This window comes from Gymnoscopelus microlampas (assembly GCF_963454915.1).
Source record: "Gymnoscopelus microlampas genome assembly, chromosome: 7".
Taxonomy (NCBI): Eukaryota; Metazoa; Chordata; class Actinopteri; order Myctophiformes; family Myctophidae; genus Gymnoscopelus; species Gymnoscopelus microlampas.
Genome location: NC_139944.1, coordinates 41399253 through 41422855, shown reverse-complemented (window position 1 = coordinate 41422855; position 23603 = coordinate 41399253). Strand labels below are relative to the sequence as shown.

General features: G+C 42.7%; 2 protein-coding genes across 2 annotated transcripts; one reads left to right on the top strand and one right to left on the bottom strand.

Moving 5' to 3' along the window:
- The first annotated feature begins 483 nt into the window (after positions 1 to 483).
- Positions 484 to 14340, top strand: LOC311049496 (bone morphogenetic protein 7-like). Its single transcript, XM_084063096.1, has 7 exons — positions 484 to 1105; positions 8698 to 8887; positions 11168 to 11316; positions 11977 to 12183; positions 12288 to 12361; positions 12463 to 12573; positions 13276 to 14340. The coding sequence occupies exons 1-7, from the start codon at positions 688 to 690 to the stop codon at positions 13423 to 13425; spliced, it is 1299 nt and encodes a 432-aa protein (XP_083919222.1). The 5' UTR covers positions 484 to 687; the 3' UTR covers positions 13426 to 14340.
- A 1875-nt stretch (positions 14341 to 16215) lies between these two features.
- On the bottom strand, positions 16216 to 21010 carry LOC311048559 (uncharacterized protein; the record flags this gene model as incomplete). Its single annotated transcript, XM_084061822.1, has 3 exons — positions 20984 to 21010; positions 17673 to 18882; positions 16216 to 16383 (listed from the first exon to the last, which is right to left on the bottom strand). The coding sequence occupies exons 2-3, from the start codon at positions 18756 to 18758 to the stop codon at positions 16216 to 16218; spliced, it is 1254 nt and encodes a 417-aa protein (XP_083917948.1). The 5' UTR covers positions 18759 to 18882; positions 20984 to 21010.
- Positions 21011 to 23603: the final 2593 nt, after the last annotated feature.

Below are 23603 nucleotides of genomic sequence, written 5' to 3'. Positions count from 1 at the left end.
GCAAATATCCCCCCTTTAAAAAAAATAAATACATTATTTCAAAAGATTAAAAAAAGATTGAACAAAACAAATCACAACTTTTCATCAATTAAAAACAATTCCAACGTTTTTCATAAGTATTTCATAAATAACATTTTAAAAATCAAAAGACTTCCATAAATAAATAAAAAGAAACATTTAAGAAGTAGTGAAAATAGCAGATCTACAAGCTCACAATCAATGTGCCCCAAGCCTCACGTTGTTAGCTTGTAGATCTGCTATATATTTTCACTAGTTTGGTTTACCGGGCAAACGTCTAATTTCTCTTTTGGGTCTTGAGCTAAAAATGTTGGGAACCACTGGGCTATCCCATCCTAATCCCCCCCCCCCCCCCCGCCCCTCCCTCCCCTGGCACAGTCAGCACCTCAATAAAATACATTCACAAGTTCCTTAAAGACACGAGCGCGCACAACAGCACCAGTACTACGCTACGCAAGAGGGGAATTGGGGTCGCCCTGTTTCCAAGAATAACGAATAGAGTTCTTCCTCTTTTCTATTTTCCTCCCGTCATTTGTCCTTTTGACTTTTTTGGAAGTTGTTTGGCAGTAGTAGCCTAGTAAAAAAAGAAAGAAGGAGTTTCTGTTGTAGGCTACTACTACAGGTTTAGGCAATCAATAAAACAACCGCGCGTAAAGTCGCAACACAAACATGGTGACCAGTGCGAGCGCGTCGGCGGCGGTGGTGGTATGCGTTTTAACATGGTGCTACTGCACAGTGGCCGAGGTCTCCTTCTCCAACGTCTCTCTGGACAACGAGGTCCAGTCCAGCTTCATCCAGCGGCGGCTGCGAAGCCAGGAGCGCAGGGAGATGCAGCGGGAGATCCTGTCCATCCTGGGGCTGCCGCACCGGCCCAGGCCGACGCACGACCACACCAAGAACAACGCAGCGCCCATGTTCATGTTGGATCTGTACAACACGATCAACACACACGGAGAACCGCTGGGATATTCGTATTACAAGCCTCTCATTACTACGACCCAGGCGCCACCGATGGTGGCGGCCCTCACCCCCCAGGATAGCCGCTTCCTCCAGGACGCAGATATGGTGATGAGCTTCGTCAATCTCGGTATGTCTCTCTCTCCAGTTATTTCCTAAATCAGTACCAGTGGTTCTCAAACTTTTTCGTGACAATTAAGGACCCCCCAAAATTATGATGCAGCCTATTTTGGCCCATCAGAAAATATATATTTTGCTAAAGACCCCCAGAAGCAAAGATTTGAGTTAAAAACGTTCCCTAAAAAAAATATAAAGATTTGTGCAAATTTTCTAGATTTTTCAAAAATAGCGTGACGTGCAATGAGCTTGTAGATCTGCTATTTTTGACTTGCCAAAGTATAAATTAAAACTTAAAGTGGTTAAAATGATTGTGATGCTACATTAACTCATTTAGCTGGGTACCCCCTGGAGGTTTCCTAAGGACCCCTGGGGGTCCCCAGACCCCACTTTGAGAACCAATGTCCTATTCGAGCGATTTAGGACCTAAATCACTCGAATGCTTGATGGTTCAAACACTATAACATACTGTCATATCAGACAGAAGTGGCACAAATTAGTCATGCAAAATGCATTACAACTCCCCTTAAACATAAACAAAAAGTGTGTTTAGCAAGAGATGAGAATATTAAGGGACACAAGTCACACAACATCCTCTATGCTAAGAGGTCAGACAAGGTGAGGCAGCCTATTCTGTTTGCCCCCCCCCCCTCCCTCTGTACCCAACCTGCAGGGAACTCAGGCAACTCAACTCTAAAGTGACTGCAATATAAAATATGTAAAATAATAGAAAAAAAAATTGCCGATTGATGTCCAGATTATTCGATTTAAAATTGCAATTTATTTAGACCATAAAATGAAGATAAATGCTCATTACAAGTTAGGTTCTGAACCAAATAACTTCTTAATATGTTTACTGCCAGTAAACATAACATTTGCTTTTACAAAAAGGGGTGGTCAGGGACCAACCCTCCATCATTGTGTCTGTGGGGTGCATGTGGTGACATTGTTTTGCCGTTGTGTGTGTGTGTGTGTGTGTGTGTGTGTGTGTGTGTGTGTGTATATGAAAATGGGAGGAAAGGCTATGATAGGATGGTGAATGTTGTTGCTTTTTGTCAATTATGTTTGTACAGGGTCAGAATGAGAACACAAATCAGGGCTGGAATGTAAATGACAGCGGCCACCATGCCTGTCCAAATGGACATTACAATATAAATACGAAGTATTTAGTGCAGATCAGGCCAAAACATGACATCCAGCTGATCAGTCAGTCTATGAAAGGAGGCTCATTCAGACTTGACAATTCTGAGAAATTCCAAAGTGTTTTTTCCCAGCATGAGGTTTTTATTATTATTTTGTACAATTTGCAGCATGCTGGGGAAACAGGAATCAGTTTAAGAGTGGTCTATAAAAAAAATGTTTTCCGGGAAAAACTATAGACATCTGTAGGATTGCTGGACTACCTTTACATTTTGAACACACATGTTCAGAAAAAGGTAATAATTGGGCATTCTTTGCCAGTCCTGCCCGCAGCTGGAGCTTTACGCAGCAGGACCTCATCCCAGTGCTAAACAGGGCTAATAAGTAATAACACTAATAAATTCCTCAGTTTTAATTTAATTTGTGTCTTGTCATCGATTGTAAAAAAATGTCAATTAACACTGAGGATTTAACTGTGTAGGGAGTTAGGCTACCTGTATTAAGTTTCAGTGTCAACGTTTTTAGTGTTTCACTGTTTGTTGCCGGGGTCTACACAGCACTAATGCTAACAAAGTGCATCAGATGAAGTGTTTGTGTCTCTGTGATGTTGGAGCTTTCAGACACAAGAGGCTTTCAGGTCACTTTCTCTTTTCCTTGAAATCGAGCTGTCCTGCATTCCGAGTTATAAATGTTATGACAACATGCCTATATCCGATTTCCCCAGAATCCCTTCAAAGCCCTGGGAGAGAGGCTTTAGTATGGCTTTGTTTCGCATGGCTAGGATTTGGATGGACATTTTTGAACCCCTAGGGAGTGGATGACAAGTTTTGACTAAGATTGGGAATCGCAGACAAACATCTAAACACATTTAATTGCTGAATGAATCCCTGTGTGTGTGTGTGTGTGTGTGTGTGTGTGTGTGTGTGTGTGTGTGTGCGTGTGTGTGCGCGTGCACATGTATGTGTGTGTGTGTTATGGAGGGTGTGAATCAAAGCATCATACTCATAGGTGGGATTCAGGGGTCTTCTGCATTTAAAAAGGGCAAATCCTGCTTTTGTTTCCTTTGGAGATGTTGCTGTGGCTCTGATATCACTATGGTGAAACAGCAGACGGCGTGGTGCCTGCAGCTCTGATCCGGATGTGGGGTTTCATCCAAAAGCAACCCTCCTCTCTTCTGTACCGGCCTCCTCCTCCTCCTGCCTTCAGGCTTGGAGGAAGGTTACAGGTCATTTTCAATATGAAGGCTGTTCATCCCAGAGATGTGTCTCAATTTGACCTTTCACCTTACTCTCTGTGTGTGTTTATGGGAGTGCAATTGAAGACCATAATTAAAATAAAACAACTCGATAGACCATTTAAGGAAAATAGTAACTACCATAATGATTGTGGTATAAATCCAAATCTTTGGTAGTTATTATTATATATATGTATATATATATATATATATATATATATAAGTAACAAGTTTAAATATACAGCATTTTAACTTAAACATTTAAGGTTGCGGTTTGGAATAGTCACTTGTGAAAATCCTTAATAGGCTTATGTGGTTCTGCGTCTGAAAGGTTCAATATGGAAAGGGGGGGACGTTATGAAGGAAGACACCCTGAGAGGATATTGTTCCTCCGTCAAGCCCTCCACAGCACCTCTGCTGCTGATTGGCAGAGGGGAGGGGGGGTCTCTCACCATCGTCTTGGAGTCAGTCTAACTTGGTGGTCTCCAGAGTGAGGGCTTCAAGACCAAAATGGATAATGGTATTTCCCCTTCATAGACCACAGCTTCCACTGTGAGGGAGAGCACTGCTTAACTTCTTTCAACCTCAGTGCACGCATTCACTCACTCACTCACTCACTCACACACACACACACACACACACACACACACACACACACACACACACACACACACACACACACACACACACACACACACACACACACACACACACACACACACACACACACACACACACACACACACACAGTGTATGTATATATATGTGTGTATATATATATATATATATATATATATATATATATATATATATATATATATATATATATATATATATATATATATATATATATATAGCATACATTTGTATGCATTAGAAGTGATAATCATTTTTCATTAGACTTGCTTTCCTAGCTTTCCTCATTTCACATTCACTTATTAAAGGGACAATTTGCGTTTTATGTCATGCATGGTTCCCGTCATGTAGTGTTTTATTTTTATTTTTTTGCAAATGGAGTTTCTTGGGAGTTTTTCATCAGTCATTGGTTGCTTGGAGGTATAAAGTCTCGCACCCAGTATGTCTGAATCTCAAACCATAAATTCAAGCATCCTACTCCCATTGTGATATGTTCTTCTCACGCCTAATTCATGGCTTGGTGAATAAGTGCAGTGTGACCAAAAATTATGCATAATAAACAAATGAATAAATTACCAACTATTATTCGGTGACTTGGACTATCCCACATTATGTAGCTTTTAACTTTTGATAATAAATTCATAGAGTGAATGCAGTCCCCATAATGTAAAACCCACAGGTTCAATTTAATCTGTAATCCGGGTCCTTTTACGATCTCAGAGTTAAAGTGACACTTTTGTTGTCCATTTCTGACTTTAAAACATACACTGACTTTACAGATCTATCAATCTTTGTTCTGGTGCTGTCCGGCAAGTGAGCTAATCTCTGTTTGGACCTGCACAACGTCTTGCCTTCGGGAACACACCAATAGAGCGTTCTGCTATTTTCTTACTTTTTATTTTTGTACTATATTGAGCCTAAATCAGGCTTCAGGCTCAGTACCTTCCTATCTCTCGTTGCTTTTCATTGGATAATGTATCTCTTCAGTGGTTATTGTTTATGGAAGGTTTGCGTTCACTGTGCATATTGAGCCTACTTGGGGTGAATGTCTGAAGTTCAAGCTGCATTGCAAAATCCTCAGTGTCAATTTAACTCTAAGTTTAAAGAATGGACCTGTAAGGTGGTGTAAGAGTTAAACTGACACTTTGAAATTGGATTTTGCAGTGTGGACACTCAGGAACAGGGGCAGTATTGTCATTCTGAGAAGAAACAGGTTGAAATCTCACCGTTTTCTTCCTACAAAGCTGATCTGTAGGCAGCATAAGGAGATCACATTAAGGCTTTTTTTTTTACTTCCTCCAGAAAATCTCATTATCCTTCCAATTATTTTTACATCCCCATGTGAAAAGATGTCTTTCTTTTCCCTGTGAAAGCCCCTTATGAAATACTGTCACCCAGTTACTGGCTGTATGACTTTTTCTCTTAAATTAGAAGCTCTGTATTCAGATAGTAATCATTGCTGTGTAGAGTGTTTGTTGTTCAGTAACAGGAGTCTCCCCATCTCTCCAGCTCTTTAGTAAACAGAAAATATTTTTTTAGGTAGCGTGCGTATTTCATCCAATCAGGAAAGAGTACACGTATCCGCTTCAATTTTATAGTGTTCCAGACAGTTCCAATTTTGTCTGCTCACATTTTTGGTTCATCACTTCCAAATGGTATCCTGACCGGAAAATGTATTTTCTGTTTACTAAAAAGCTGGAGAGACGGGGAGAGTCAAATTTTAACCAGAATCCCATCATTCTATTGTGAGGATGTGTGAAAATATGACTTCCCGATGTGTTTTGTGTGTTGAGAGGCACTGGAAAATCCCCACCAACTGACGTGAAACAACTAGTTTCAGCATGTTTTACAAAAAAGGGAAAAACAGCTGAATGTGAAAAACTTGAAAACTACAGTCTTACTTACTTATTTTAATGAATAGAACAATCTGTATGGTCAAGTATGTTAATACATAATATAACTAGCACATCTGCAGTGGTTGCAGGAAGTCTAGCCTTCCATTGACAATGTTAAGTTATTTGAAGCAGATGGCACACCCATAGAGTTAGGGGCACACCGGATTGGACACCATGGCCTTGCATCTTTATTGTAGTTCGGACAACATTGCAATTTCCTCTTTCCTTTGGAAGAGAGAAACACAATTGATGGATTGTAACTTTATCCCATTAAAACCAGGAAAGCATCTGTGTCATTTTAGAATTTTGCGATGACAAAAAACACCCACATTGACTCATTAAAAATCGACACTGATGGTAAACTTACAGTAGGTTAATGATAGTGCTGTGGATCACGATGTGTGTCCCAGCAGTGTTCAGGAGTAGGTACTCTGAAGTGTTGAAATGCCTCCCTGAGGGAAGTTTGCATATCTGAGGTCTGATCTCTGGAGCTAATGGTCCCTAACGTAAACACACCAAGTCCTTACAAGCAATTATTTCTTTCATAAAACGCCCCCCGTTCACTTCCAGCATTTAATTGCGGTTAAACAAATGACTTGCAGGGTTCAGAATGCACTCTTCTTTACGATGAGTGGGTTGTGTGTTAGTGTGTGGTTAGGAGAGAATTTGGAAGAATGTGTGTACTCTTTTGTTTCTCAAAGCAAATGTATACTTGGACAAAAATGATGTATTTTCAACTTATAATCCATATCTTTTGTCAAAGTATAAATGAAGTGTGAGAAAGTTGTAGGATTGCCGTGAGTGCTGTATGTCGTCGTTGTAGTGTCGGGACCAAAACCTTGTATGTAACTTTTCTTGTTACTTTTCAGGAAATTTAAAAAAGAACCCATGTTCAAATGGATCCAGTGTAGTTATAATTTTGTCACAATACTCTTATTAATACTTTTCTTGGTTATATATTTATATATATTTCTGAAACAGACACACTTAACCACTTTCACTTATGTTCAAAAATAGCCGACCTACAAGTTCACAACGTGTCGCGATGTGACACGTTGTGAGCTTGTAGATCAGCTATTTTCGCGTTTCTGTGACATGTTTGTATGACAAAGTAGGGCCTATAATTTCCCCCAAAACTTAAAAAGTTAAAATATGGAGATGCAAGGTTTCTGCCCGACAGCAACGATATGCACATGTGTGTGTGTGTGAGTGTGTGTGTGTGTGTGTGTGTGTGTGTGTGTGTGTGTGTGTGTGTGTGTGTGTGTGTGTGTGTGTGTGTGTGTGTGTGTGTGTGTGTGTGTGTGTGTGTGTGTGTGTGTGTGTGTGTGTGTGTGTGTGTGTGTGTGTGTGTGTGTGTGTGTGTGTGTGTGTGTGTGTGTGTGTGTGTGTGTGTGTGTGTGTGTGTGTGTGTGTGTGTGTGTGTCTGTGCTCAATGAGCCACTAACTAAAACAATAGTGGGCCAACATTGAGAAAGCGGGGTGATGTCATGCTGATGTCATGGTCTATGCCAGTGGGCAGGATGTGTTTAAGGTGGCTAATCGCTGCTCCACTCCGCACACCGTTTGCGGAGACCTCCTCGGCTGTTTCCAAGGACAAACACTTTGGGCAACGCTGTCAAAACACAATACTGGAAAGCTCCAGGAAACCATCATGGGGTCTGCCTGACCACCATTCTTCTGGAAAGTTTGAGAGTTGCTTCAGGCAGCGTGGAAATCCGAAAGGCTACAGTTTAGTGTTTTATTATAATCACCAGACGGGAGGAGACAGTGAAATGAGTGGACAGATAGCTAAATGATCTCAGGGGGCGTGGGGTTGTGGAATTGATGACCATATATACCCCGTGGTAGTTAAGTCATGCATTAGTGAGGCTCTCTACCCTTTGTGTGTGTCTGTGTGTGTGTGTGTGTGTGTGTGTGTGTGTGTGTGTGTGTGTGTGTGTGTGTGTGTGTGTGTGTGTGTGTGTGTGTGTGTGTGTGTGTGTGTGTGTGGGTGGGTGGGTGGGTGTACGTGCGTGCGTGCGCGCGTGCAATAGCTGCTGTGGTTTTCCGGGCAGTGCCGTAACAAGCTTTTTCTTGTGGTCAGCACATGTGTGTGATTTAAACGGGGAGCCAATTTGAGCCTAGAGTGTGGTTCTTCCCCCCACAGACATTGGCATGTATGCCAGACTTGACTTAAGTCGTGTTTAGATCAATCACTTCTCTCATGGAAGCTGGAGTTTCCTATTTTCGACAGGGTGCTTCCGAGATGTGGGCAGAGCAACGTGGATCAGTGAACTGTTTCATTCAGCAACAGTTTTGACATTATAAACATTATAAACCACTGACCAGCAGCTGGCCATCTGATAAGCAGCCTCAATGTTGGCGCACACATACACTGTACTGATATCCTCCCAATCAATCAGGAGCAGTAGTATTATTTTTCAGTGTGTGTGTCCACTCGGAAGGCAATGAACCATTTATGAATCACAAACGTTTTGGCTGGATTCTTGTTTAAAATAAACCAAAGTCTCAAACCAACGGGTGCAGAGCATCTCACCTCCATCTCTATTAGAACTGATTGATTGAATTTGTATTGACAAAAATGCATATACCTGAACATATATTTTTATATATCTGTCATAAGAATAAAACTGAAATCTGAAATCAACTAATCCTTCATCTTGGATTCATATCACACTCTTCCCTGTCATGTCTCTATAGTTGATCAGGATCCTGACCTCATACATCAACAGCATCGAAGGGAGTTCCGCTTTGACTTAGCTCGTATCCCAGAAGGAGAGGCCATTACGGCTGCAGAGTTCCGGATTTACAAGCACCACATCCAGGAACGCTATGAGAACGAGACATTCAGAGTGGCTGTCTACCAGGTCGTGCAGGAGCCCTCGGACAGGTGAGGCCAGACGATTATATGCAGGCTGTGGTCAAATATCCTAGTGGATAAATGCATGGATTAAATATTTTTTTCATACATGATGATCTTATGTTAGTGAAAAAAATGGTCTGGATAAGCCAAAGGATTTAAATAGGCACGCTGTGTGCTGACATAAGCTTGTCTATGTGTGTACACCTATGTAAAATGGTACTTAGACTGCTGTTTATACACTGACCTGTATGCTTTAGCTGAGTTTGTCTACACATGGGTTACTTCTGCTGATGTTATTTCCAGGTCAGCTTCTCACAGCTCTATAGCAGCAAGGGTGTTTACATAGACATTAGTGTCAGTGGCAGACACCCAGTCTCCAGTAACCCTTTACACCGTCAATTGTAATGGAACAGAAAACATTCACCCAGGGGCTTGCTTGCGTGTATCACATGGAACTCTCCAACCACTAATGACACTCTGGATGCTTATGACGGCTTTCTCGTACATACTAGGTGCTTGTCTATCTGTCTGCCTATCTGTGTAATTCTTCTTTAAATGTCAATCTGCCCGCCACCCTCAATGTCTCTGTCTGTTGCTCTGTTGCTCCAAACCACATCAAGGATTAGCACACCACATTTAAAGACTTAAGAATAATTTAATTCCGCAACACCTCCTATATTGTCCTAACACTCATTGCATATACCTCCAACTCCATCTACCATCTCTAGTGGAACGCTCCTGTATTGACAAATGATATACGTACTGTAGATGCTAGTTGTTTCAATAGATTCTAGTTACATTATGTATTATACATACATACCGGTATATTCTATTGTGTAGATTGTTGCTAATCGTACTATTTAGATAGATGCCAGGTTTAATGTCTACTCGCTATCCTAGTTAATAGTACATTTTGACATTTAGCATCTGCTGAATACCAAAGTGTATTATGCAAGTATCTGGTCTTTCTCCTTACCTCCTGCTGTCAACAGTTAGCTTGAGTCTGTTGGGGAGACAATTCGAGATTCAGGGATGGGGTGGGGTGAAACAGATGAGGATGTGTCCCTTCTGTGACGATGGTGTTAAGGGCAATGCCATTGTCATTTACAAACATGCTCCTCCATGCAGACGAGCAGACGGCTGAACAAAGCTCACTCCCCCCACCCCCATCCGCCACCCCCAGGGTCTGCAACTCAATCTGTAAATGAAGCCATTGTCTGGGAGAGCTGCCCTAAAGCATATACCACCAGTCTAGGAATCCTATCAGTGTTGGAATTTTCATCTGAGATGATAAGAGGAGTTTTAATAAGTGTATTGCTGTTTGAGATAGCCTGATGTTGGCGTCATATCTCTACTTAGGGATTCCCCTTGGCCTCCATGGTCTAATTGTTTTTCAACTACACATAAAGAACATATTAAGAACTTGTGATGTATGGGTTTCCTCAACTGTCAGAGCTTATTTTTCACCACATCGGAACCAGTTGATGACTGGATGATTATGCTTCTCTGCTGAATCAACTTGCTTTGTCTCCAGTTAGAGCTGGGTAACGCGAAAGGAAGTTGTACCGAGTTTATCATCCAGAGTTGCAAAGCCAAACTCCCCCTTGATTAGGGTGACCATATTTTCAAACCCACAAACCGGGACCCTTAAATGAATGTGCACATTCATGCACTCGCACTGCACACCCATACCACCCACGACCATGTATGTGCACCGTAGGCATTACCGTTTCCAGTTGAATTCAGTGGTGCACACTGCACACACATTCAATAATATGCATTGTTCATGTTTTCTGATTGGTTAGGTAATAGTGAGCATGTAGGACTAAATGAACAGAACATGCGGGCTACAACCTCATGTAGAGCAGTGGTTCTCAACCCTTTCAGGCCACGACCCCCCAAAATAATCATATTTGAACTGGGGACCCCCCCACCCTGACAAGCACTTAGAATTGTAGGAGTTGAGTGAGGCATTACATGTAGTTTGACTCAGTTCTACAGATAAATATTGTGAAAATAGCAGATCTACAAGCTCACAACACCTCGCAACTTGTAGATCGTCTATTTTCAGAATTTCTGCCTCCTTCTTATGTTATTTGACAATTTGACCAATGTTTGACCAGTTTGTTTAGTATAGTTTGTTAATTACTTTTGATGCAGTGATGGTATTTTTTCATTTAATTTCTGGTAGGCAAGGTATCAAAAAGGTCTTAAAAGTCCTTATATTGTCACTTCACTGTCATCTGGGGATCCCCCTGGGGGCCCGACCCACAGGTTGATTTAGTTCTCTTACCTGTCCCTCCCCAGTGAAGTGGCACTGTTCCTGTTGGACCAGCGGACCGTTTGGGCCACTGAGGAGGACTGGCTGGTTTTTGACCTGACTGCCACCAGTAACCACTGGCTGGTCAACCCCGACCAGAACCTGGGCCTGCGCCTCGTGCTGGAGAACAACGAGGGTGAGTCACTGTCATGGACCAATCGACACGGGCCAGTTGTTATAACCAAATGCAGAAAGTCCAATGGCCACAGTGTTTGACCACAACAGTGGTTCAACCCATTAAAACCGGGAAAGCATCTGCGTCATTTTAGATTTTAACCACTTTAACCATTATTTTATACTTCAGCTATTCAAAAATAGCAGATATACAAGCACATAGCGCGTCACTTTGTGCCGTGCTATGAGCTTGTAGATCTGCAAAAATGTTGTGCAAATCTTTGCTTCTGGGGGTCCCTGGAACAAAATATTTTGAGATGGGGGTCCGCAGCCAAATACATATCATTTTTGGGGTCCTTGACATGAAAAAGTTTGAGCACCACTGATATAGCAACATGCGTTTTTCAGAAAACTGTTAGGATTTAGAAGACATTTGTAGAGTCAGCCTCAGGTCTTAATGTCTTAATACCCCTCACATCCTGTGGTCACAATGAATTTCACATATTGAGCAATTCTTTAAAGGGGTTCGTAACAGAGCTTTCGTTATGATTGTGGTTATGGTGGTCCCATTAGGATGAATAGAACCGTGACAAACCCTGAGGATGCATTCATTGTCATTTCTAAGGGTTGGTTGACAGAAACTCTTGTTCCACCCTCTCTTGTCTCATGTCTCCCTCTGCAGGCCAAAGTGTGAACCCCAGGCTAGTAGGGCTGGGGGGTGGCAGTGGGCCCCAGGACAAGCAGCCCTTCATGGTTGCCTTTTTCAAAGCCACCGAGGTGCGCTTTCGCAGCGTTCGCTCAGCCCATGGCCACAAGGGCCGACACTCCAACCGCTCCAGAACTCAGAAGACTGCTCAAGACGTACTGAAAGCAGTTGAGGCTGCAACAGGTAGGCTAATACCATTTTATTTGTTATTTTAATTAATTAATTTCATGTGCCCTTACGGAGATCCATTTGCATTACAGTCATGTTTGCATGCTTTTCAATTTCAGATAACCTCAGCAACTCCAAACAGGGGTGTAAAAAGCATGAGCTCTATGTCAGTTTCAGAGATTTGGGATGGCAGGTATTTAGAATTCAATATAATTACATGTACAGAGTCATAGTTTCATTTCATTTAAATGAGAAACAGTCCATGATGTGCTGTTATGCTCTTCCTTTTGTCAGGACTGGATCATAGCACCAGAGGGCTATGCTGCTTACTACTGCGAGGGAGAGTGTGCCTTCCCTCTCAACTCCTACATGAATGCCACTAATCATGCTATTGTACAGACTCTAGTAAGTTAATGTCTCTGATGACAGCCACGCTCTATTGTTACAGAGAGTAACAGTTTGTTCCCTGGTCAGAATTCCAATGCAATTTTAAATCGTTTTTCATCTTTTTCTAAAAATCTAAATTCACCCATTTTGAAGCTGATATGTGCCCCCCCTTTTTATTTATATGAATTGTGTGGTAAAAAAAGAAAGAAAAATAAGTGAATATTATTATGAGCCTTTGTTTGCTACTGAGCTTAATATTTCTTAAAGTATCCAAAACACAAAGCAAAACCTCCATTGAAAATTTGCAGTGGGAAACCATGGAGGAAGTAACTTCTGATTGGCCTACCGAAAGACAACAGTACACTGTATTTATGGCTATCACGACAATAACATTTTACTGTTAATTATGTTTAACTATGTTTTTGGCATTGAACAAATAAATAAAAAAGTCTGTTTGGCTTTTAGCCTTCGAAAACAAAACCTTCACAGGGCAGATATGACAAATAACTTTAATATACAAAGAAATCACTGTCATATTTAATTTATACTTTCGGGGGAAAAATATATTTAGAAAATGTAGGATTTCTTTTAACATACAAACGATTATGACGCGATTGTGTCATCATGACAGGCCTAACTGTATCATGGGATGGAATAAGTTAAGTTACTGTCTGAATATGGTTGCATTTATCTATGCCATGACCTTCTCCTGCCACACAGGTGCACTTCATCAACCCAGAGACGGTGCCTAAGCCATGCTGTGCCCCTACCCAGCTCCACGGAATCTCGGTGCTCTACTTTGATGACAGCTCCAATGTGATTCTCAAGAAATACCGCAACATGGTAGTGAGAGCCTGCGGTTGCCACTGATTGACATTTTGTCTCCAATGCGTTGGGGTTGAGAGACTAGAAGTGGGGAAACCTGAGAGAAGAGGACTTCCTGCCTTGTCTAGAAAAAGCTGTTGCCACAGCACCAGCTTCAAGCTAGTGAACTGTGAAACAGGAATCAGGATCACTTTATTGCCAAGTATGTGGTTGACGCAGAACTACATAAAGGGCACATGGACTTTCAGGAATCTTGTGAGCTAAACTATGCACTGTATACTGTTCATAAAGTACAGTATTTATTACTATCACAAGCTATTCTATAATGTCATGTCTCCTTATACATTGGCCATAGAGATCAACGGGGCACAGGACAACCCCCCGTGCTAGAAAGCATGCCTTCGACACTACAATTGTGCAGCGAGAAGACAATATCAACCTTCTCCTTGCCAAAAATGTGTAATGTGCCTGTTCAATAGACAAACATATTTTAGCTTGAATTTATATGTGCATCCAGCACTTTGAGTAAAATATCATCTGGGTGGAAGTGTGCATTTGACAGTGGATTTCATGGCACATATAACTTTATACATTCATCTTCCTGTTGAAACACTTGAACCTTTCACTGCGCAATTGGATCAACTCAGGACCCAACAAGAAAAAAACAACTTCTATCTCTTCTCCTATCAACTTCACTGTGTTACCTTCAGAAGTCCAGGAACATCAAGTCTGTTATAAGACATCTGGCTGCCTTGGATATCGATGGGGTATGACAGTCTAGAATGTGTGGGAGTGATAGGAGTGGTTATTGGGTCTAGTTTCCTTGAGGTGTTACAGACATACTATATAGGTGTGAGAGGCCTTGTTTGCAGATGTACCAGTAATTCTGTCGACAGCAGGTGGCAGGTTGTGCAGCAACTCATTCATAATGTCAGAACTCAGACCAAACCTGCAGGTTGGCAAAGGACATATGTTTTGTGTGTGTCAAAAGCAAATATCAGCGTCACAATAAATGAATAATAATAATGAAACTAACAGATTTCTACATCTTTTGGCTGCAATGCTTTTTCTTACACAGCCAAAGCGCAGCTTGGCTGTACTGTTAATATTTTACTGTGTGATGTATAGAGAGGTTTTTTATTTCTACGCACTAAGAAGTAAATCATGTGCATGATACCAAGTTTAAATGCCTTTATTTATCAACCAATTCAAATGTGTCCCATGGTTGTCTGAATTTCACAAGCGGCGCTGCCACACTTTGTATCCTACAGCAGTAGAAAATATATTTATAGACACTATAAAAGGCAAAGCAGCATCCTGCTACTTTATACAGCACATAGGGGCATATAGGGACATTCACACCGACATTCAGTGACAGGCTGTCTTAAACAGAGGTAGAAGAGGTCTGATACATCCTAAAAATGTTACCCTTAAATAATCATTTACAGTTCCCTCTAGCTTTGAAAACTTGTATGTAGAAAATTATTTGTCCACCATTTTGAAGAATCTGACAAAGCAAGTGTTGTCAAGTTTAAAATCAAGTTGACTATGACTTAGACTAAGACTTTATTGCAGCTAGTGGATATTGCTTATACAATATATATACAGTATATGTATATTTCCAGATACATCTTTTTTGGAAAGAAACTATCTTTTCTCCCCTTTCATTTCCCCCCTTTTTATCCACAATGTAGTTGTAGATGCCAATTCCCTACATGTGCCCCTGTCGTTACCGAGTTGCCAGCCACTTCTCTTCAGCTGATAGTGTGGCGGGAGAGCTTAATGCACGCGGGGGTTCATGCTATCTCCCCCAGATCCCTTCCCTGCTGAACAGGTTACCTTAACAACCAACAAGCTATGGACAAGCACATGAACCTTTGCCCGGCACCGCTGCCCCGGTCTCTACTGTGGTGGGCAAGTTTTTGTTATGCTTCCCAGATGCCTGAATCCCTTCATTAAAGAAATATATATAATAATAAATACTCTCACACAAAGCTGGAGAGAAGATAGATATGATTAAATCATGACATATTATAAATGCAGGTCATGGGTAATCTTTTGTCTTTCTGTTTAAAGATCCATGTTTCTCCCCTTTTTATCAAACATAGTGAGTCTCTAATAGTTGATACTGCCTGACAAAAACGTACATCAACGGCTGTGCATTATGTCAATTATACAAAAGTTTCTCCTGAGAACCAGTGCCAGTCGTCTCCCTAGATGTAATTCCTTTAATACAGGAGAAAACAACAACAACAACAACAGAGAAAGAAACAGACTATCAAGCACAGAAAATGACAGGCTTTACGAGGTAGAAGTACAGTACAACAGCTCTAGCTTTAATATAATTTAGCTTGGTCCATGTCTGTGGAACAGTAACCTGGTGTTTTCAGCTCAGGGGTTGACCAACGTCTCCACCGCCCTTTTCTGCCCCCCAGTGGGCAGATGGAGCCGGGTGGAGCTGGCTGAGAAGTTCTGTACATGAGGGCATTGTGGCTTTAGTTTAGAGATTCCCAACACACTCCCTCTAGTGTAGTGGGTCTCAAACTTCAAGGATCTCCATAACTCTCAGAGTTACAGGTCCATTTGGAGAAGAGAAGCTGATAAACAGCCAAAAGACACACACATCCCAGACCTACTCGGCTGGGTGCTGGATCAAAAACAGTAACAGTATTTAAGAATAAAAAATATGCACACCAGTATCGCTGCTCCAAAATGCAAGAGCCACCAGGCTCTTCCTCAGACGATCCATTTGGATCCCCCCCAAGGACCCCTGTGGGTCCCATACATACCCCACTTAGAATCACCGCTCTAGTGCTTTGAGTGTGGTGTCGGGCGTTAAGGAAATCCATTTGGTGACACAGGGGTGAGAGCCAAGCAGACGTCCCCCACACTGAGCTGACGGCACTGCAGGCCACACAGCCGGGTGGTCCCCTGGGGACGACAGGACGACCAGCCTTGCCCGCGCACGAAGAATGGGTACTCCGCGTACACATCCACCGATTCCTGTATGAATGGAAGCGCAGCATAATGTAGATTAAGGCCACAAAAACAATAATCAATGTTGAGGATAAAGCACTATGGCAATAATGTACCTTTTATGAGTAGTTATTTAGTTGTAATGGCATAGAGTAATAGTAAATATTACTTTAATATTACAGTTATTTATGTAATGCTTGAAGCCTCACAATGTAACTTTTTTTAAGAATACATTTTAATTTTGTCCAATCTGTATGGTAGAATATGTTAATACAATATAACTTATTTACAAAGTTGTTGTATTTTGTCTCCCTGCTCTTCTATTGAGACATTTAAATTGTGTCAAAGGTCATGTCTCACCTAGATACAGGATCTGACACGAATTTTGACCTGATGGTCAAGATTCAAGTTATCCCCTGAGCAAGCAGGCCGGCTCTATTAGCTCAATGGTAAAACCCAAGTGGGAAACCAGGTTCAAATCCAGGGTAGAAGAGGAAAGTTACATAGTGCTGCTTTAAGTAATAATTACTTAATTAAGTAATGCTTTACCCCGTTATGCTGTGTGTGTGTGTGTGTGTGTGTGTGTGTGTGTGTGTGTGTGTGTGTGTGTTTGTGTGTGTGTGTGTGTGTGTGTGTGTGTGTGTGTGTGTGTGTGTGTGTGTGTGTGTGTGTGTGCGTGCGTGCGTGCGTGCGTGCGTGCGTGCGTGCGTGTGTGCGTGCGTGTGTCCATTCATGACAATGCAGTTTTCTACCTTTGTTATTTACAACTTTAGATCTGATATTGCAGTTATATGCTGTTAAAATAGTATTATGATACCGATAACATTATTGTTTCCATTCTTCTCTGTTCCATTAATATTACTAGGATGATTCCCGTTGGGAACGATGCCCGCATGCCCCTCCAGTTACCCGTTGTACCCGTTGTCAGAACCTGTTGTACCCGTTGTCAAAGTACTTGGTGCAGTACTTGGTGCAGTCACGTAGCGGCCTAAACCTCTAGTATGCATAAAAGGCACATAGACAGACAGATACAGAAATCTCCATGTATAGGCATAAGGGACACAGACAGACAGACTAGTACAGCGGGTATTCTGACGGGTACAACAGGTATTGCATAACTGGGCGGAGCGTGCATTTCCAAATTGCATCGTTCCTGACTTGCATCGTTCCCGAGTAGGCCGGTGCTCTGACTAGTACAATGATAAAAGCAGAGGGCTACTGTATGTGCAACGGTCTTCTGGAGGGTTTACATAACATACTATGGATATGAGCTGCGCATATGCACATACTATTCTCTCTCTCATCCTTTGTTTCACCTGGGAGTGCTGGTCATGAAGCAGAATCAACAAGTGTGAGAATGATGCGGAGGTGGCAGAAGGGGAGATGTTCTGCACTGTGCAGCAACTCAGACGGAGTTGCGGACAGGCCAGCGAGCCGAGCAGGAAGTCCTCCGTCTTCAGGTCCTCCACCCTCCTCAGACGCCCGTCTCTCAGCTCAATCAGAGATCCTGCCGCAAAGTGAGGGAGCAGCCAGGGAACAGTGACAGGAGAGGAGGAGGAGGTGGTGGAGGAAGGCGCAGGGGGGCGCTGGGAGAGCAGAACAGGAGGTTCTGCTTCATCCTCTGGCACTCCTGTGGAGTTGAATTCATCATTCAAGGAATCTCCTGAGGATGGTGGGGAGCGCAGTAGGGAACTGCGTCTGGAAAATGGATGCTCGGCAACCCCTGTGGTCGTGTTTTTGTACATCAGTTCACCGTGGCGCCCACGGTCCTCTGTGTACAAATGAGATCGCCTGTGCGTGTTGAAGGAAGCACGGCTTATTGGGCCTGTATGGGAATAGTTGACCTGCTTGTCTCTCCTCTTCATATACGGTCCTCTGTGTCTCCCAATGCTCAGCCTCTCTGCGTTCAGACTCAACTGTTCCCTTGACATTGGTACTTCCCACCTGTGTCTTATACCCGCCCCATAGTCACCCTCAGTCTCTGGAGGGACAGGCTTCAACTTGAACAGGTGTTGGAAATGGTCCGGGTGGATGCCAGGGGGATAATTGGCCCTGCGGTTCCCAGAGAATGGGCTGTGGTAGTGGGGACTGTCCCATCCAAAGTACAGGGGGTTCCGTTCTCTCTGTTCTTCCCAGGCACGGTGTTCTCTGAAGGTAGAAAGTGTTTGAGGCTTGGTCCAGCTGGACGTTTGGGTCTGGAGCCAGGGCTGGTAGAGGGACGGCACTCGTCTAGGTATGGGCTGGAAGAGGCCAGTGTGCGTGGCCTTCAAAGCTTTATGGCTCTTGCAAGGGTATGGTACCTTGAACGTGGCGTCAGGCGACTGCTCCGGCTTTGGGTCCCTGCTCACAGGCAGGAGGCAGTCCCTGTCTGGGTCCAGCATTAGGTCAGTTGGGATGCTCATTGGTTCACTATCTGTCACTCACACTGACACTTCATTTGCTACTGTGGAGCTTTGTAGGGTTTTTATCACATGACTCAGATCCCGTCATTCTCTCGACAAACATTATGGTTCACCGGTTGTCAGTCTGAAAAGTAACAAAATGAAAAGTTTTATATATAGTATTTCATAACTTTGGAACATTGTTCTAGTTTCTACCCAGACTGAGTATCCAAACAAGCCATTTCTCCGTCTATTGCTCTCTGCTCTCCCCCACTCTGTTTATACAATCTTAAGAATATATATAGAGCCTTTCTCTCCCCTTCGTATCTGCCATGTGTTCATATGACTTCATATGAGTACAAATACCGTCCATCATCTCTATCTGTTGTGTCTGTGCTCTGAGAGCCACAAAGTAGTGACTCTTGTTGCCTGGAGAAAAGTGTCTCAATATTACTCAGCAAATAAACAAATGCAAACAAAGCATATTCTGTCAAGATATACAAAAAAACTAACAAATTACGATTGGTAATTATAATTTCTTTGCCTATTTAACATACTGTAGCGCGGCACTCACTGTGTGAGTGTGATTTTGAGACTTGTTTCACCGTACAGTGAGTGTGACTTCTGAGATCGCTACTTCTCGTTCACAGAGCACTGAAGCAGCCATTGAAGCCAATAGAATACGTGTAACATTTTAATCAGCTATTTTATGTTATGTGCATGTGTTATGCCAATCACCAGGAAAGGTTTATCAGTTCTTCCTTAGCCCAGGACCAACCTTTCCACCAGGTTTTGTGCAAATCTGTAGGTAACTACTTGAGATATCCAGACAGACAGACAGACAGACAGACAGACAGACAGACAGACAGACAAATAATTGAATGATTGACTTATGACTTGCTCGAAGTCTACGAATGGACCAATACATTTTGTCTCACAAACTCTCAGATTATAAACCCCTCAGTAAACCAGCAGGCCTATTATATTCTCTTACACGCACGCACGCACGCACGCACGCACGCACGCACGCACGCACGCACGCACGCACGCACGCACGCACGCACGCACACACACACACACACACACACACACACACACACACACACGCAGTGGTGGGTGTGATCCTGCCAAGCATATTATCTGCGAAATGACTGTCTGGGGAAGTGAAAGAGCTTCGTTCAATGGCAGTGCTGAGTGCACTGGCATGGTGATGACATAATGTCAGTGCTGGAGATTATCTTTGCATTGAAGGGCCATAAAAGCTACTGCTGTTACCTTCCCGGCTCCGCAGCCTCAACCAGTTGGTTTAAATAATGACTGTGGAGACATTTGAATAGGTACATAATACAACTATTTTTATAACTGTGTGTGTGTCTGTGTATTTGCGCGCATGCACAAGGAGACAGACAGAACTCTGTGATTACTGACACATGGCACACAGAGATAATTACAGGCAAACAGGCAGACAAGAGAATATGTTGATAGACAGATTAATAATAGGAACACAGAGCTCGTTTCAAGTATTGATGCTGAATGACCTTATGTGGTGATCATGACATGCCTCTAATCTATGGAAATGAGGCATACACACAACACTGCTAAGTGTTTTTGGTCTCATCATGATATACAGTAGTACTGTAAAATGTAATTACAATATTCACTGAGGTCAAGTTTCTTTTGCATATTTACGAACCCACATAGCCACAGCACTCACGGCGCACTACTAATTCTATATATAGCACTTTTATATGAAAACACAAAAGTTAACGTCAAATACAGTCTTGCAGACTTGCAAATTGTTCTTGTATGAATAATATTTTGTGTCTTTTTCTTTCTTTCTTTTTTACGTTTTGGTAGAGTAAAGGTGTTGCACTATTATCACATTGCGTTCCTACACAGACGGTTACATATAATGCATTCTAATCATTAGACATTCACTAAACAAAACACAATCATGGACATCACACTTTTCCTCTTGTTGGAAACAGAGAAAATGTTTGAATGCTGAGTGCTGAACTGCGTGGTAGATGAACAAAGACTAACAAACTAGAATTTCCACCATCCTGGACTTGCATGATCCTTGTCTGTACATCCACCGCCAGCCCACTCACCCAAACCCTGTCATCCATACATCCATCCATTCAAAAATAGCAATAATTGCCAGTCTACAAGGCAAGCTCCCAATGATCGGCTATTTTTCGCTATTCGTGAAATAGTGGCTAAGAATGTGTGGTAGTCCTACCCACCTGTCTAGCCTGTATGTCCTCCCCAGGGCTGGTAGATGATGCAGGGTTCCTCAGCAGGACATGACACAACATAGCAGAGTCAATGGAAGCATCCAAGCTCAATAGACTGTCTAGTCAGTCACATTCACTCTCCTCTCCTCCCCTCTCCTCTCTCTCTCTCTGCTCCCTCCTACTTGCTTTTATATTTTACACCCCCTCTCTGCTCACCCAGTCCTCTTAAACTGTCTCAAACAGATTTCATTTTCAGTTTCTCTCCTCTTTCTCACTGTCTTTCAATCTGTCACAGCTCATCCTTTTCACTCCTATATGTTAGCTCTTATCACCATCAGCAGTAGAGTTACATCCTCTTTTCCACTTGTAATCACCCTCCTCTTCCTCTCTCTATCTCCCTGGCTCTCTCTCCCTCTCTTTTGCTGGGTGTATAATTAGACATGATGCTCTGCTGTGCGACTCCTCAGCTGATAGTAGGCGTATGACACTATGGCTCTTTGCCTGCATGTACTGTAGTGAGGGCGGGAATGCTATGCACCAGTATGGCCACACTTGCTTGATTACATGTGCGTGTTACACACACATAGGCACGCACACGCACGCACACACACACACACACACACACACACACACACACACACACACACACACACACGCACACACACGCACACACACGCACACACACGCACACACACGCACACACACGCACACACACGCACACACACACACACACACACACACACACACACACACACACACACACACACACGCACCTATCCAGGTGCATATAATAGAGCACAAGCCTGACGATCACAACACAACAGTCCTTCAGGACAGGCCTTGGTTGTTGCTGAGTCTCTTTTATGACTATGTTGTCACTTACAGTGGTTCTCAAAGTGGGGTCCGGGGGCCCCCAGGGGTCCTTAAGGAGCTTTCAAGGGGTCTCCAGCAAAATTAGTCAATATAGCATAAAAATCAGTTTAACCACTTTAACTCTATATACTACATTGGCTGTCAGGTTGCTAACAACACATACAACGCTTCGCGATGCAACGCGTTGTGAGCTTGTAGATCCGCTATTTTCAAAACATCCTGAAATGATGTTAAACAAATTGGAATATTCTTAAAACATTTTATTAGCTCAAATCTTCTATGGTGGTCCCTGGCACAAAATATTTTCAGATGGGGATTCGTGGCCAAATAAATGTACATATTCATTTGGGGGTCCTTGACATGAAAAAGTTTGAGAACCACTGGCTTATACAGAGAACAGTACTTTGTTTGTTCTCCATAACTGTGATACTGTATGCAGTACTGTTTAAATAATCTCACATAAGCTGAGCATTAAAGCTCAGCTTTAAAACTTAATGTATGCGTCAATCGTACAATGGTGTTGCTTGCCCAAATTAACAGATTTCGCATCACTTTATAGAAAGTGTAACATTGCTTTGAAATGGGCCTATGTAATTTATTGAATTACTTCCAACTGAAGGGTTAAAAGGTCACGACGTCCGTTGTCTGCACCTGAGCTTCATTGTGTTTCACCTTTAGCCTATTTGTTCCACACATTGCCCTTTACCTCAGTTTAACGTATGTACAGAGATCCTGGCTTCTATCTAGCGGCTGCCCCAGCAGCAGTCTTTAGCCTGTCCTCTATTGATTGATTCTGCAGGCCTCAGCAGGTGAAAGCGTCACGATGTGGCCCACGCACACATTAGACAGAGGTGAGAGGACTTCTCATTTTGAGTCACATCATGCTTCCTCTGCCCACACAGACAGACAAACGCACTGGCAGACAGCAGCGGAGCAGGGCTAGACATAGAAGCAAAGAAGATCTTCACTGCAACTAGCAACCTTTACACCACCACATCCACCACCACATGACATTTAAAAAAAACAAAAAAACATTTCATTTGTTTGCATTGAACTCACCCATCCCATACTCCCACTTCCATGCTGCCATTAGGTTGTAAACAGTTTCAGTCTGCACCCTGCATGGCCCAGATGACAGAGTTTTAATATATTGAATAGGTTTCATGCCTTCATGCATGAAGACAAAGATGCAGCAGTGTCCTTTCACTCCTCTTTTGCAGTATGTATATATTATATGTACAAGAGGTTCGGACCACTAAGCGGCGCTCACACCTACGTTGCACCGCCAATCCGACTGATATGGCCATATATGGACATTTCTGTATCTATCAGTCCTCGTCCCTTTCATGCACACATATGGAGATCTCTGTATCTGTCAGTCCTTGTCCCTTTTATGCCCATATTTGGAGTGTGTGTGTGTGTGTGTGTGTGTGTGTGTGTGTGTGTGTGTGTGTGTGTGTGTGTGTGTGTGTGTGTGTGTGTGTGTGTGTGTGTGTGTGTGTGTGTGTGTGTGTGTGTGTGTGTGTGTGTGTATCCTAGACTAGCCTATAGACTCCACATCTATGGGCATAAAAGAGACACAGAAAGACAGCCAGGCACAATGGGTATTGCATAACCCTGTGGGACATACATTTCCAATGGCCTGGCCGATGCACCGGTCTAGTATTATGGAATAGAGAAGAATGACACAATGTTAATGTTGTCAAAATGCAGTTTAGCAGCCTAAACTGCATGCTAAATGTCATGGTGAAATACA